The sequence below is a fragment of the Lethenteron reissneri genome, chromosome 23 (assembly GCF_015708825.2).
Source record: "Lethenteron reissneri isolate LAM-NWPU_2019-01 chromosome 23, ASM1570882v1, whole genome shotgun sequence".
NCBI classification, from domain to species: Eukaryota; Metazoa; Chordata; class Hyperoartia; order Petromyzontiformes; family Petromyzontidae; genus Lethenteron; species Lethenteron reissneri.
The window spans coordinates 9641074-9657852 of record NC_083801.1 but is presented as its reverse complement, the minus strand read 5'-3'; the positions used below and the strand labels follow the sequence as shown (position 1 = coordinate 9657852).

General features: G+C 41.2%; 1 protein-coding gene across 2 annotated transcripts in view; it reads right to left on the bottom strand.

The window, feature by feature from the left end:
- Positions 1-16779, bottom strand: part of LOC133345938 (V-type proton ATPase 116 kDa subunit a 1-like) — a 228083-nt gene that overhangs the window by 121159 nt on the left and 90145 nt on the right. For both annotated transcript variants that reach the window (XM_061557080.1, XM_061557081.1), the window contains exons 10-16: positions 10245-10395; positions 9744-9883; positions 8450-8607; positions 7649-7739; positions 6618-6736; positions 5831-6044; positions 5298-5399 (exon numbers count right to left, since the gene is read on the bottom strand). In XM_061557080.1, the coding sequence (XP_061413064.1) occupies positions 5298-5399; positions 5831-6044; positions 6618-6736; positions 7649-7739; positions 8450-8607; positions 9744-9883; positions 10245-10395 (975 nt within the window). The remainder of the gene's footprint in view (positions 1-5297; positions 5400-5830; positions 6045-6617; positions 6737-7648; positions 7740-8449; positions 8608-9743; positions 9884-10244; positions 10396-16779) is intronic.

Here is a 16779-nt window from a genome sequence, read left to right as displayed (position 1 = left end):
TTCCTTGTGACATTCCGTAATCGGAACACACTTTGCAAGGATCACCTTTGTGCAGAACTAGCAGGCTGCTTGACATGCTGGTGGCAATACTCCACATCACGCGTTGTGTGCCGACACGCTACGCTCCAGCGCATACAGATCGAGCATGCAAACACACCAGGGAGCGTTCAGGCTCTTCAAGACAGAGACATGTCCACAACACTGCACATATCGCTTTGTATGACACTGTTGTGTAACAAAAGCACTCTGCCTAATGAGGCAGCGCTGGTCCATCGTGAGCAATTGCAAGTTTTTCTAAGTACTTAGGGAAGGTGATATTTAAAGGAATGGCATATAGATCTCTGCTGTGAATTAACGGTAGCACGTTCTGATGGAAGAGTACAGCACAAACATAGTAATGGAATATGCTAGCCAATGCAATGCTTTGTCCTTGTTCTATAGTTATAAGCTATAATACTTTTCAATTTGTCGAGAAATCATCCATGTGATATAAAAGCTGCACTAAACTTGTCATCTCCAAAATTAAGAAACTAAGTTATCTGGCTGCATTTAAAAGACACATACAATGCTCAGCAATATTTAATTTCATCGGCTTGTTTCCGTTTGTAGGGAAAGTGATATTGCACATATCAATTCCCTTAAAAGCTCTTTATTTAATCAGGTTACAGGCAATTTGCATTTAGGCCTGGAAAAAACACAAGTGGCTGCAGTTATTTGCTTTTACATTTTTCCAGTTATTTGTCAATTGACTCCTTTTTTTGTTATTTTTAAGATGTAATTTAAGGGGGGGGGGGGGGGAATTATATTGAATTGCCAATAAATGTATAGCAAGTAATGCCGACCATTGCCAAACTGATTAATCTTGTAAATGCAGAATCCAGCGAAACTCTACAAATCTTTCTCCTCTAATTCCAGAATCACAACACTGACGGCGCTGTCACAGTCACCAACAGGGAACAAAAACCCCAGAATTTGCGATTCAACAATTTTCATGAACAAGGGTAGTCATGCGGCTAAAGGTTCTTCTCGCTCGTGATACGTGTGGAGATGACAGTACAATCTTGATTTGAAGCTTTCGTGACTGCAGGAATCCATACTCTTTGGTTCTTTCGGTAAAGTCACGTAGGTAGAAAAAATAAAAGATCACGACGTTTCGATCGCAACGCAAGCAATCGTCTTCAGGTGGAAGAAAGAGGGAAGCTGCTGATGCAGGCTGCTTTTAAAGGTGGGCGTAGACCCAGAATCATAAACGAAGTAGGGATGTTAAAGTGAGAAATTTGCATGTAAATTTACTGTGTAAATGTGATTAGCATGTCAATGTAAGCTCGCAGCGCGCCGTCACATCGAGGACTGCATGTAAACGTAAGAACGGAGAAATGTGCATGCAAATGTACTGTGTAAACATTACATTAACTAACACAGCCACCGTCGTTTGCTTGCTCCGAAGTGGCTCTGGTTCTTTCCGAGCTTTTTCCAATTTTTAGATGCACATTTCTCACTTTAACATCACTAGCCCTCCCTCCCCCCCACGTCGTTTATGACTCTGGTGCTACTCCCATCTCTAACCTTTAAAAGCAGCCTGCATCAGCAACTTCCCTCTTTCTTCTGCCTGATGACGATTGCTTGCGTTGCGATCGAAACGTTGTGATCTATTATTTTTTATACCTACGTGACTTTACCGAATGAACCAAAGAGTATGATGACAGTACAGTATATAATACTCTATGTAGATATAAGTACTATATACTTATATAACAATGTAGCAGGGCAAGCATTTATGTACAAAGATGTCCAGCCCAGTGCAGTTGTGCCCACATGAGCATGCTCTCAATGCCAGGGAATTGGCGCCTCTCAAAGACTTCAGTGTTGGGGATGCTGTCCAGCCACTTAATGTTGCAGATGGATTTTAGGCAGCTAAGGTGAAAGCTCACTAGCTATTTGATGTGTTGTCAGTTATGTGTCCATGTCTCATAGCCATAGAGAACTGAGGTGAGTACAACTGCGTGGATCAGAGGCAGACACCACGCTCTCTACAGAGCCTGTGGGTGAGCCTGCCAAATGCCACCTTCTGCCACATAATGAGTGGTCTCGTCATCCATCACAACACTGATGGGTCACTTGCTACCCGAATAGCATGAATTCCTCACGAGGTTGAGAGGTGTATTGTCAAATATGATGGGGAGATCACAGTACTCGGAATAATGATGATTTGGTGCTGTCTAACCTCAGTCTTTTTCAGGCTGATTGTCAGACCGAAGCATTTTGAGGTATCCACAATTTTCTGGACGTCTTCTTCGTGTGTGTGTGAAATGAGGGCACAACCATCAGCGAACTGAATCTCTCTTAGTAACTGTTCGATAATCTTAGTGTGGACCCTAAGTCGCTGTAGATTGAATAGATCATTATCCAATCTAAACCGTATGTGTATGCCTCTATATTTATACATACGAGCGTATGTATGTAAACACGTGTATATAGAACCCGTCCTGGGCTTCCCCTAGGTAAACTCAGTCTTAAATGAGTACCTGGTGCAGCTTATAAACATCGCCACTGGGGAGAGAAAGGTGGCCGGGCGTGGTGTTGGCCACCCACCCACTCGTGTGCCGTGCCGGCCTTCATAGGTGCTCGCTAACAGCACTTGCCCCAACAATATGTTCAGTCTATATAGGGGATATTTGTCTTTGTATAGATACACATACCTGTATATGATTCTATATATCTTCATATGCCCCTTCTATATTAATACATGGAACCAACTAAAAAAAGGGCATGACTAAAAATTTTCGACATTTTATGCAACACATTACTTGTGAATTTTAGGAGTTATTATCATGGTGAGTTGCGTGTTAGAGGATCTGCGAAGAGTGCCCCCGACATCGAAGCGTAATTTTGGAGTTAAAAACGTACATAGTGTGACTACTAATAATGTATAATACTCTAATAGAGATACAGTAGAAATGATAGTGGCATATTATGTGGAATCACCGAAAATAAATAGCATTACAAGACATTTTTTATGACACACAAGTCATACTTTGTGCCAATGTAAAGTTTCATGTTCACCATGAACCTATTTATCTAACACACAGATGCATGTATACACACAACAAAGACAAAGATCCCCCGTATTGCCCAAACAGACTGTCGGTGGAAGTGCTGTTAGTGAGCAGCGCCTAGGAAAGCCGTCACGGCACACGAGCGGGTGGGTGGTCAACACCATGCTTGGCCACCTTCATCTCCCCAGTGCTGATGTTTACACACAGCACTAGATGCTCACATAAGACTGAGCTGACCTAGGGGAAGGTCAGAACTGGTTCAAATATTCGCCACGGTTTTGGTCATGGGCGAGAATCGAACTTGGATCACTTAGTTCGTTGCACAGCGCGATTAACAACTGCGCCACCACTGCCTACACGCATATACGCACACACATAAACAATCACACTCAAGGACACAATTAATCAATGTTGTGATAAACCAAGTTTCATATTTCATCTCTGTGTAATATGACATGCTTCACACAGTAAAATATAGCTATGTACTAATACATTCCTCCTGAAATGTATGTTAGGGAAAACACTTTTTATTATTATTATTAAGTAATGTTGGAACATACTAAAGAATGATAAAGTGGATTATGCTGGCACCAAAAATATATCATAACAAATTTCACTCGAATTTATATAAAAATGGCTTCTTCCATGCAATTTTTTTTCTTAAACATTGCAAACACAATTACACAAACTTGTCTGTGCTGATTCTGATGGGAAATTGTCCAGCAGCAGATATTGAATGGAGCACAGAGCACCCACACAGGCACACAACCACAAAACCATGCTTAGACTACACATTTAAATTTTTACACAAAAAGAATGACAAACGATTTAGAGTGGCTCATTTGCAATAAATATGGTCCTTTTATATAAATATACAAATTTAAAGTAATTCAGTTGCACAAACGTTGTAAATATTAGTACTGGACAATATACAGAGGGCGTTTAACTGCATAGCTCTGCTGGCATGTCTAATGCGTTCAGATCTACATTGACACACGTGCACTCTGTGGCATGGATATATAATTACCGGAGCTGATAAGTGACATGCATCTGGTTGCTTTTCCAGTATATTTTAAACGAATGGAAACAACAGTGATGTTTGCGCATGCACGTATCACACACATATACAAAGAGAAAGACCCACCATATAGCGCTTAACAGGCTGTTGGAGCAAGTGCCGTTAGCAAGCACCTATGAAGGCCGGCACGGTACATGAGGGGTTGGGTTGGCCATCACCATGCCCAGCCGCCTTTGTCTCCCCAGTACTGATATTTACACACTGCACCAGGTACTCATTTAAGGCTGAGGCGATGTAGGGGAGGCCCTGGACCCATTCAAATATTCACCACTGTTTTTGGGTGTGCGTGGCATTCAACTCTGGTCACTGGGTTAATAGGGCAGAACGCTAACTACTACACTATCACAATTGATGAAGTTTAAATTGTATTCCCAGTGAATCTTATTTTAGAAAAGAGAAAATATTGAAATCCATCAAAAAAATGTATTTACGTGCAAAGAATATATAAAAATTATAATATAATAGCTAAGGCACATATCCCATGCAGTTTGGTGATTCGATTATAGTTGAAACACAAAGGAACTGCGGTCTAAACATACGTAAGGTTTTTCTATCCATTTGTCTCCACCAAGAATGTGCAAATATATAAATCGCTACATATGTCCTCGACTATAATTTGTGTGTAATGCCAAACAAGGAGCAACACATGTCTGCGAATGATAAGTAGACGGTTGCTATGTAGCTACACATAACACCAAGCCATTCCTGTATGAATCAATTGCGATGCTACATTACAGGGGTCATTTGCAAAACGGTTGTATGAAAGCGTAGCAATTGAATAGTTTGCAGAAGGGATTTCCTAGATCTAACATTAACTGTCCATATTTGGTCACAATTTCAGGAAACCACTGTTCCATCACATGGGCTGTACACAGAGTCCCACCAAGATAGACATGCACACAGTTTGGTGGTGTTCATTCAGACGCTGTCTTTCCGACAGACCTGTTCTTCACCTGAGGACGGCTGCTTGCGTTGTGGCCGAAACGTCGTGAGAATTGTATTTTATTATGTTTTATTTGTATTATTTTATTATTTCCCTTCTACGTGACTTTACTGAAAGAACCAAGAAGATGAATCCCTGCAGTCACGAAAGCTTTAAATCGAAATGCACACAGTTGTTTTTCAACATGAGCATGGGGCCATGAGGAGGACAAGGAGCTCACCTGCATGCTTTTGTTCTGGGATCTGAGCACAAACGGTTTGATGAGCAGCATCCACGGGACACATAAGAGGGCCAGCACCACCAGAAACATCTGCACCTCTTTCTGTAAATGCAGCGCAAACAAATGCCACTTCATGAAGGGGCATGTCCTAGACACGCACGAGTCAGACCCAGAGGGGCAACTGACCCTGCCTTTATTATGCCAAAGTGTGACTTCAGTCAAGCATCCGAATCAGCCAAACGTCTATAATATAGGGATATGTTTTAGTTTGTAGGCTGATAACAGCAATTGTGTGCTCATTCCTACTCTAAATAACCTCTCAGTGTTAATATTCCACAAATGTATGTAATTCTGAATTTCATGCATTAAATAATCAATTTAATTACTCAAATTTGGATAAATAAATACTTAAGCATTAGGCTAGGTGGAACAGTTATACCTTTCTCTACACCCAATATAGTCATTTAACAATTTCACACATTTTTTCACAGTTTACCAATTGATCAGGAACACCAATGATCTGCATAGTTTACCTGTCCATTATACATTGGCACAAACTTCTCGTCATAGGTGAAGAGGAACATGTTGATGAAGTTGATGAGGATGCTGGGTGCATGTTGGGATTCTTTGGCCTGGTACGCAATCCATTTGAAAAAGATTAGCACCACCAGGTATCCAAGCAGCGCGAGAATGAAAATCATTTCAGGAACAAAGTCACATATGATGTTCCATGGCTTCTGGAAATATCTGCAATATACAGATCAACCAACACACATTTCACACGACATTAATTTCAGAACGAAAAATAACAAAGGGGCTTAAGGGACTGCACTGACAACAGCATAAAAGGATAAGCAGAAACCAATCCACCACCAATGTCATCAACAAATCTGGCCTAAAACTAAAATATGCTACATGTAGTAAGTTAAACCTAACATCATTTTACGCGATGTCAGCGGGAATATACCTTCAGCATAGCTTCAGCCAACAAGATAACACAAAACATGATAAATAATGTAGTTTATATTTCCAGGACACCCTCACTGAGTATCAAGACTTTTTCAGGAGTCATCTCTATTTGAATGATGAACTCATGTGTAAAAAGTAATTTTAGAGTACCTGGAGACAAAACCCACGCCTAAAGGCTGTACTGGCATCACCTGGCCACCTCACATGCCAGCGAGTTTGGAAGTTTCACATTTTTTGTGATCCACCGACACCTGCCTCCAAAATGCTGGATCACAGGCATGTGCCACCATGCCCGGTTCTGTGGGTGGACACAGATTCTAACAAATCCAGGACTCGAAATAAGGGACTCACATGTGATTGAAGAGGCTGAGGACTATCCCTGAGACCATGTGGGTGATGCCCACGATCACCGACATCTTCATTTTGTACGGGTTAAGGAAATTGAGCTTGTTGGCGGCCAAGTTCCAAATCTGAATGCAGAGAAAGCCACCGCAATATATGACTTTTTATAGGTACAGTCTCAAATCGATGTGCCAAGCATGGCTCTTGATTATGCAGGTCTTAAGATGCAATTTGATGCATTATACACAGTGCCGTTAAATTGGATGCAGTTGTCAATGATCCCAGATATATCAATTTCACAGTCGATTGCATCTGCACTGTGCCATTCCCTGCCATGTGTGCACATTTGTAGCTAATAATGAGAAGTCGTTTAGGAAGCAGAGACAGGCTTGTGAGATGCCTAGTGACAAGTTGCACGAAATACATCAGAAAAAATTAGGGGAATTAAATTATTTATTCATTTACTGGAAATTAACTCTGACATTAACTGCAATGAGAAAAGACAATAATTGATATTTTAAATCATTGGGATAAGGAGACGCACACTGCATTCGTATTTGCACATTTGAAGTTGACAAAAACATCAAAGTTAACATAGCGATTACTTAAAAGATCATAAGGGGGTTTTTTGAACAGCATATCTGGGAATGTATTATTATTAAAAAAAAACATTTGTCACTGTATTTAATATTAGTGTATAAACATGAAGGGGTTATATATTTAATTGTATTACATAGTCTAGCATGTCATGCCTTGTCGACTCTTAGTTTAAAGCACACTTTACACACCATGCAGTTACTGCCTTCATATATTCACAGTTTCAGAAAAAAAATTGAAAGACTGCCAAGGCAATCATGTGGAGATGTGTTTATAAAAATAGGGATGGTGTGTTATAAATGGAATCCCCCTCCATTATTATTCCACAAAAGGCTGCTGTGGCATACATACATGCATGCATACACATATATTAATATTATTGCTATGGAGTTGACCATATGCCACTTAGGGTTTATCCATTTTCCACACGTGACCAAACCCACCGGATCGATGCCGAAAGGGTAGGGTCCGTTGAAGACTCCTGGCACAACTGGGTCCATCTGCAGCACTGGGTGTGCCTCCAAATCTTCTTTTCTGGATTGGAATACAGTCAAGGCAGATCACATGAAGCAGACTACACAAGTAAGTAACTTTGTTTTGATAACTCCATTCCCAGTGATTGAATTTGGCCATAAGTTCAAATCTGGATAGTTTTTAATAATAAAAGCATCCTTTATTTATGCAGGAAAGCTTTAAATCGATCTCAAGACTCGTTCGGAAAAAAAACCCATATTGGACGTTGGACCCAATGCCCTTTAGAGTATTCTGAGTACAGTATTTGAAAGAGGTGAAAAAATCCCCTCTCACAAGAATTGGATAAAATCCATGCATATGAAAGAACAACACTCACACTCAATACAGATGGGCCAAAAACGGACTTGCTCTACAGCCAACTACTGGCCAACTCATTGCTGCTGCATGATGGGTGTCCACACATATTTATGTATAACAATGCACTACTACATCTGGTGAGTGCAGATACGTGGTATATGAAGTTACATATATAATACAGGGGTTGGGGCATGAGGTTCATGAGATTTGATCCCACAGTAGGAGGGGGTGCCCTTTATATTATGAAGGAAGCATGCTCTGCAGAGGGAGGCATTTAACACAAGAGGAGGCTGCGACTAATCCTCTGACCTCACTGGTGGAGCAAATTTGGGAGTTGCTAATTAGAAAGCATATCGAGTTGGATTTGACAAACATGCGCATGCTACTCGTGCTGTGTGAAGCTAATCGCTCACGTCCATTGACTTGCGTTGAACATGGCGTTGACACTCCAGCTGGAGCCGAAGATGTTTATGGACTTGGAGAAGCAGTCATTGTAGATGAGGCCGGTGTACATGGAGAAAATTCCCATCAGCAGGATGATGTAGCGGCCGCCGAAAAACATAGTCCAGATCTGCGGTGCAAAAAAGACACAGAGAGGGAATATAACTGCTCGCTTCAGTAAGCAGGGGCACACCAGAAGTTTACTTCATAAGGGAAATATTTCAAAGCGAATTAAATATTCCACCACTGTGATAGGCTTAGGTAGGTACTGAACCGAGTGAGGAGAGAAGGTAAGGTGAGATTAAGTTGACAGTTATGTTATCTTGATTTGAAGCTTTCGTGACTGCAGGAATCCATACTATCTGGTTATTTCGGTAAAGTCACGTAGATAGAAAAATAATAATAGAAAACACGATGTTTTGGTCGCAACACAAGCGTCCGTCTTCAGGTGAGAACAATTTTCTGCTGTTGTGGCTTCATATAGGCACGGGAGGTAGGGGGGGGGAGGAGTTTGGCTGTAGGAGTTCACAGGGGAGAGGGGGGAGGGTTTGTGGTGTGCATGGATGGGTGGGGCTGGAGAAATTAGCAAGTAAATGGACTTGAATTAGTAATCGGACAACAAGACACACGGGTTGGTGAGTGAAAATCATAGCAGTTAAAACGTTTCACTCACACAGGCTCGATTCCGCAGACGTGCCAAGCAATATCACGGGAATGCCCCTTTACGCTCCTGAGCGTGACCTCGCTCCCCCTTCGGCCACGCCCACTTCGAGACTTTTCCCGTAGGATCTCGGCTGAGCATCACGCGCCCTCCCGGGTTCACTCAGGCCACCCACCACCAGTACCACGCCCCCTAGGGCTGGCTGACATGCCGTACCCACTCTGGTGCTAGAGAGAGGCTCCAGACGCACAGCTGCATTCCTGTAACAGCAGCTGGGCACGAACACCCTAGTGACACCATTTACGTCACTACATCACCCCCCCCCCCCTTATAAAACTCAGCCGTCCCGGCTGATCCCCATACCTTGCACAGCGGGACGAACCACTGGGGAGCACAACACCAAAAAAAAACATCGAGAGTGGAGCAGCCGTCACCCACTCCTGCTTCTTCCATTTGTTCTTCTTCCCAGGAGAGGCTGCACCCATTGGACCTTCTTCAAGTCCGCCAGTGGAAATGACCCTTCCCCCACCATCTTATTTATCCCTACGCCGTGTATGATGATCCAGCACAAGGGTGCATATGTGTTACTTTATACCAATTCTCACCTCATTATTGATCCTAGAAGCGGAGAGTTTCTTCTCAAAGATGACCAAGTAGAGAGCAAATAATGTCATGATGATGCCATGACCCAAATCCCCAAACATTACAGCAAAAAGGAACGGGAAGGTGATGAGAGTGTAGGGAGCTGCAAAGTCAAATAGCACCATCAAAACAATACACTTCAGTTCATATATCGGGACATTACTTCAAGCTTCACAACAAACGTATAGCATTCAATTCATAAATATCCCATTCGAATGTATGACATATCAATATAAAAATATATAATATAAAGGACACACAAATGCAGCTATTGACGTACAAACGCACCTCCGATTAGCATGGTTGGCGAAAAAAGTTCAATATGCATACATAAATGGTAAACATCGAGACAAACAAACAAAAGCATGTCAAAAGTCATTAAAAAAATGATTCACATGAGCATGCAAAAGTAGCTCTAAACAAGTGTCAAACGTTTTCCACTACTTTCCTGCAGCCCCACGTACCTGGGTTGACCTCCCTGTAGTCACCAACGCCATATGCATCCACGATGTTCTGGAAACCCGAGGTAAACTTGTTGGTGCGGTTGAAGGTTGGTGGATTTTGCTCACTCACCATGCGGTTTAGAATGGAAGGCACAGTAGAGCCACTGCGCTCCTGCCAGCACACAGATCACGGCAATGCCAGTATCAGTGAATCGTAGTCCATCTGACCAGTATTCCATGATAATTTCTATTTTATTTATTACTTGTGTAGTGGGTTCACTTGAGAGACACACAGATTCAGGAGGCAACACGTTAATTCTACGATAAACAAAGGGTTAACTACATAACCAGTAACCACAATGGGATAACTACATAACCAGTAACCACCACAGGGTAACTATATAAACGGGTCAGGTCAGTCGGCACACTGCATGACCCACAATGCCGAGCACGAAGACCGGAGACCGAGGAGAAGACGTAGCACAGCGGGTTCCATTCCAGCAAACAGCCCCGATAAAGCCCTTTTATGCCCCTCAGCGTGGCCCCACTCCGCCCTCGGATACGCACCCTTCTGGAACCTACGAGATGGTTCTGGGTCACCTTCCACGTGTCCCCTGCCTGGCTCCACTCTCGGCCACGCCCCCTTCTGGAACTCATTAGAAGGTTCTGGGCCCTACAACACGCATCCCCTCTGTCACCTTTGGCGTACATCCTCATTTTGCCCTATCACGTGCCCTTGCCAGCAAATCGGGCTCCTACATCCTCAAATGCCTTCTACTCTGCCAGTCCCCAGAACCATGCTCCCCTAGAGATCTCTTCCATGACATCGTGTACTCTGCTGGCAGAGTGTAAAAGAGCAGAAGTGTAAATGCAAGTGTGTATTGTAAAAGTGTTTCTAGTCAAGGAAAATGAATGTGTTAAGGAAGATGCAGAGCATAACATTTTTTTTAATATTTAATAAAGATGTGAATATTGTTAGAGAAGGTGGAACATCGTATGCAAGGGCTTTAGTGGCCATGGAGGTGAGGGTTTTGGGATCTGGTGGCGGAGGAGGGAAAATCGTATCGGCTGCAGGGAGTTCGTTTAGAGACAGACAAGAGATGAGACACGCTCAGAAAGCAACATTTGAGTAGGATCTCAACATAAAAATGAAGCGGTGTACACTGACATAGGAAAGGAATGCTAAAATGGAAATAAAGTGGGAAATTACGACGAGAATAATTTACATTCAATATTACACAAAGAGCAGAGGAAGGCATTATCAATCTTGGGTTTAGATTAAGAAGCCAACAGAGATTGCAAGATCGTTATCACTGTAAGGTCGTGGAAATTATTTGTTTGTATGTGGGAAATATAACATGGTTTATTCATGAAAAAGAACTATCATTAGATTTATACAAAAAATACATTCATGTTTGATTCATATTAGACTGAATATATTCACACTGCCATTATCATATACACTGAGAGAGGAAGAGCCATTACTTGATTCCTTACAAACACAAAATAGCATTGTTTATGTTGGTAGATGCATAAATTAGCAACATCTTCATAGTCTGGGGATGATCGCAAGTCTGCACCGATGCAAGGATACAGACAATTGCTGGAGTTGTTTTTGTTTAACATACGTTTAAAACTTGTGCTGATATCGGAATGTATGACAATGGAGTCAGCAGCAAAGGCTACTGAGCTGCCTTGCCTATTAGGCCAATAACGGTCACACCTCACTCACCTACAGGATAGTGGTGGTGGTGTAAATAGTAAAGTGAATTGAGGGGGGGGGGGGCATTTTTAAATAAAAACTCCTGCAATAAAGTTTCATGAGAAAAAACATGATCTCCCTCGGTGCCTAAAGAAAACTCAATGCACATTACACTAACATTTGGATGTATATGGCATCTTTAGACGCTGTACACAAACAGTGAGCATATTTAATATGTAGAGAAAGGCAGCCAGTCTTGAACTTTAACACGTCCACGAAGGAAGTCAACAGCACAAATGATTGGAAATATATAATTTATGAGCATTGGGGCAGCACAGGAGAATGAGCGACCTCCCACTGAGTGAAGATTGATGGATTGTTTCGACAACGCCTTGTGGGCTGGAGTGGAAAGTGCATGGAGGGAAGTATAATGTGATGGGATGGGGGTAGGTAGCAGCGAGTCCATGATGATCGTGATCTTGATTATCAGGGTGATGTGGTCTCATTTATGGTTGCAGATGAGATTTCTCGTTTGCAAATGAGCGATTTTGGCATACGTCTTAGAGGCGAATTTCTAAAGCCAAATCAGGATGTAATGAAGCCATGGATGAGGGCCTAACTAGCAGCTGGGATAAGGAAATAATGGATGTGAAACATATTGCGCAGATGTAGGTATGATGTCCTTCCGAGTTTAGATATGTGGGAAGTAAACAATAGCTCAGAATGGATGATGACTCAAATATTTAGCACACTCAGACATGACTCTTTCCTTTTTCCAGTAAAAAGAGCTTCAGTTTTGGCACAATTTCTCTAGAACATGTTGAACGTGTTTTGCACCAAACGTAGCCAGCCATGCTATTCAGAGGTGTGTCAGAAGGACACCGAACTAAACACGAAAAAAGCAGTTTTAAAGAAGCGAGTTTTCAATTTATATTTAAAATCAGAAGGAAGAGTGTTCCAGCGTGCGATGCAGTGACTGTCTTTGTTTAATGTTTAGCCAAAAGCCGCTGCGAGGATGACCGGAGTTTGCATTATGGATTATGCTACTTGATGAGATCAGGAAGGCACGGTGGTTCATTTGTGGCGGGAACTGTTTGTAATTTAATTTTTCAATTTTTTCATTTTCATTTATTAGGTATAGCCCTGTGAGCCATTCGGCTCTTGAATCGGGTGCAACCGCAACAAACAAAAAAACAAAAACATGAACAAGAAAACATCTTAAAGTGACTATGTGCAAACAGAAAATACAAGAAAAGACAGCAAAATATTGCAGAAAAAGCGCCGTACACCAACACTGTGTGCAAAAATCCCAGTGGGATGCAAGTCAAACAGCAACAGCCACAAGACAACTTAGATTATGGCCATCAGTCTAACTCTGTACTACAACAAGCAAACATGGCCAAACCGAAAAACTTTTCAAAAATCACCTAAATAAAGCGATAAAAGCAATGAAACAGTGATCATAGGAACTGTGACCGAATTTTCACAATAAACGACGTAAACAACATGCATTACCAAACTCTGCAGCCATGTAATGAGCACGACCTCAGTGCAGTGGAGTCTGTAGACTTTATCAGGAGGGTCCTGTTCAATTTTCATAGTCGTGAGGGGTGGTGATGTTGTTATGTGTTATCCTAATTGAGTAAATTGCCAATATTTTTTTTACATTGGCCATTCCCAGTTGCGTTGCATGTTTTTTCATTTGAAAGATTATTGTTGCAGCTCAATCTTCAGTATTAAATAAGAGTACACATAGTTGATGCACATTCGTCTTGGTGCCGAGGGAAAGACATCATCAATCATCTTTAGCGTGAATTAAGATTATCAGTGAGGTCTGATTAATTATAATGAACACATTAAATTCAGCTTTAGATGCAATGGAATAATTAGTAACGCAAGTTTTAAATAAAACACCTTTGAAGTATCATAATTCCCTTGCCTCAACAATAATGTAGTGGAATGACTTGTAAACAATTAAACATGGTTAATAGTTGTAGTAAAGTGGGCTTGTATGAAAAAAACTTACCGTCACTGCGTTAAATTGCTATGTGACAATGCATTATTTTGGTTTCATAGTTTTCCAATTACCTTCCTGTATTTAATATGATTACATTTAACACTACAATAATGTACAAAAGCCAGTATTTAATCATGTACAAGCGATGCTACAATGAAAATAGAATGATGTGATGTCACAGTGCACACAGCACAATGTATTGCATGTTGTGACATCAGCGAAAAATAGCATACGATGTAACTGGTATTGACCAAACATCCAAACGTAATAAATTATCTGCAAATAACTCAAATGGGCATACTCATAGCCACATCACCACCCCACCCCTACTGGGAAAACTTCACTAAACACTCATGAAAAAGAGATTTGAGGCTTGTATTGGTCAACAAGCTTACATAAATAAATACCATGGTGTAGAGAACATGCTGTGATACAGCCATGTAGCACGGCCTTGTTGAACGGGGATTTGAGGGGGCTTGAAAAAAAATCAGTGGGAACACGACACAGTCTAAATTAAACAACTGTTAAATGCTAAGCAGAATGAAGACGAATGCAATCTGCTGGTGTCTGTCATTCGTACGTCTTGAGCTCTCACTCTCCCCATGTACATGAAATATTGCAACGGCCATGGCTTAAATGGCAGGTACCGTGTTTTGACTCGACAGGTAGAGTTTAAAAGGGGAGCTGAATGCTTCAGCCTCCCTCCAGTCTCCCCCACCCCTTCATTACTGCATGGCTGATGCAACGTGCTGCAGCCTGCCTGGCCGCAGCCTTCACCTTTACATACGATTACCACCTCAAGCTGATGTATGCAATTGGGCTTTACTTGACAACAAAGTGCATGAACGTTTGGGAGATGAATAGAGATGCAAGCGATTCGTTTCAATTCTTAATCTGTGTTTAAACAAAGATAATCAAGGGCGTTCCTGTGGTTAAGGTTTGATTTGCTACTGGAATGTGACATGGGAGCCCTTTTTCCAGCAGTGGATTGTCAAAGGTGCTGTAGAAATTGAAAGTATCACTGATGTAATATTTAGATGCTTGTATAAATTGGTTACCAATAATTAACGTATACATTTCAGGGATATTTATATTTCCATTCCTGTCAAAATGAACAAAATTTCAACTAGTGTACTGTGAGTATTTCACAATTGGCTTTTCTAAAATAATCCCAGCATGTTGTAACTGTTAACCTAATTCTTCCTCATCCTTATGTCACACATTGACTACAGATATGTAAATACATTCCTTGAAGTTCGACACAGGGATGTTCCACCCCTGTGCTGTAGTAAATTAGCAGCTGAAACCATTTTTACAAGTTTAGGTGTCACACTGGTCGATGACATATCATTTAAAACAATGTCATGGTTTCACTTTGGCATACAAATTGTCAAGCAGCACTCTTGATGTATTTCATAATTTTCTCACAGTACATTACAGATGACTCAGGTCAGATTAGAACACAAGAACCCAAGAAACCTATATCACACATTAACCACAGGAAGGCCCTTGATTATCCCTGTTTATTCAAATGTTTGCCAATTTTAACACAAATGAAATAAACTAAGGAAAGAAATTTAGATGAAACCGTGGATAATTTTTGTACATCATGATTTTATTTAAATTAAAGCGAATTTTAATTTATCATCTGTCTTAAGAAGACAAATTACTTCCAATTTATCTTATTTGGGTCTTTCGGCAAAGTCACGTAGATAGAACAATAAAATAATAAAAATGAAAAAAAGTGAAAAAAATTTAAAAAAATATATCACGACATTTTGATCGCAACACAAGCAATTGTCATCAGGAGAAAAAAGAGTGGGAAAGCTGCTAAGGCAGGCTGTTTTTAAAGGTTTGAAATGGGTGTAGCCCAAGGGTCATAAACAAAGTTGGCAGGGCCAGTAATGCTAAAGTGAGAGAGATTAGCATGTCAATGTAAGAGATTAGCATGTCAATGTAAATGGCGGCTGTGCTAGTGTGAACCTGTTAATGTAAAATCAGAGAGTTGAAAATAACTGCTAACATTGGAAGGTAGGATAGAAACATCACAGCCAGTTGTGACTTAAATAACGTCCTTCCAATGATTGCTCAGTTTGTACCCATCTTCTCAGTTGTATTGCCGACCATCACCATCCCCCGCCAGTGAACTGAAACACGTACACTAAGCCCTCAAGATGAATGGATATTCAGACGACACAATCTGTAAAGCTATCACCCCAACCGTTGGGAAAGAACCATCTGAGGACCCAATCAAAACCATCACCTTTCCATACATAGCAGGGGTCACCAAAAACATTTCCAAAATCTTAAACAAACACAAGATCCAGGTCCGATTTAACACAATACATAAAATTCGTGATCTGATCCCATCTGTGAAGGATGTCATTCCTGACATGCAATATCCTGGAGTCTACAAACTAAGTTGCACCTGTGGTGATTGTTACATTGGGGAAACGAAACGAAATGTCTCAGACCGTGTTTGCGAGCACAAGGCAGATCTGAAACACGGCAGGACTAATACCTCCGCCGTGGTTGACCATTGCTATAACGCTGTGGGCTCTCATGATATTGTTTTTTTCCGAGACCAATGTGCTCTGCAAACCTTCGGGCTACAATCAAAGATTTATTCATGAAGCCATCCAGATATATAAACATAGACATAACTTCAACCGAGAAGATGGATACAAATTGAGCAATCATTGGAAGGATGTTATTAACCACGTAAAACCTTAAATGCTTTATGATTTTTCCATCATATTTGCCGGGCACTAGTCTATTTTTAAATCCTTTATATTAAGTTCGGGTGCTTGCTTGCTTGCTTAGGACCGTGCAAATCT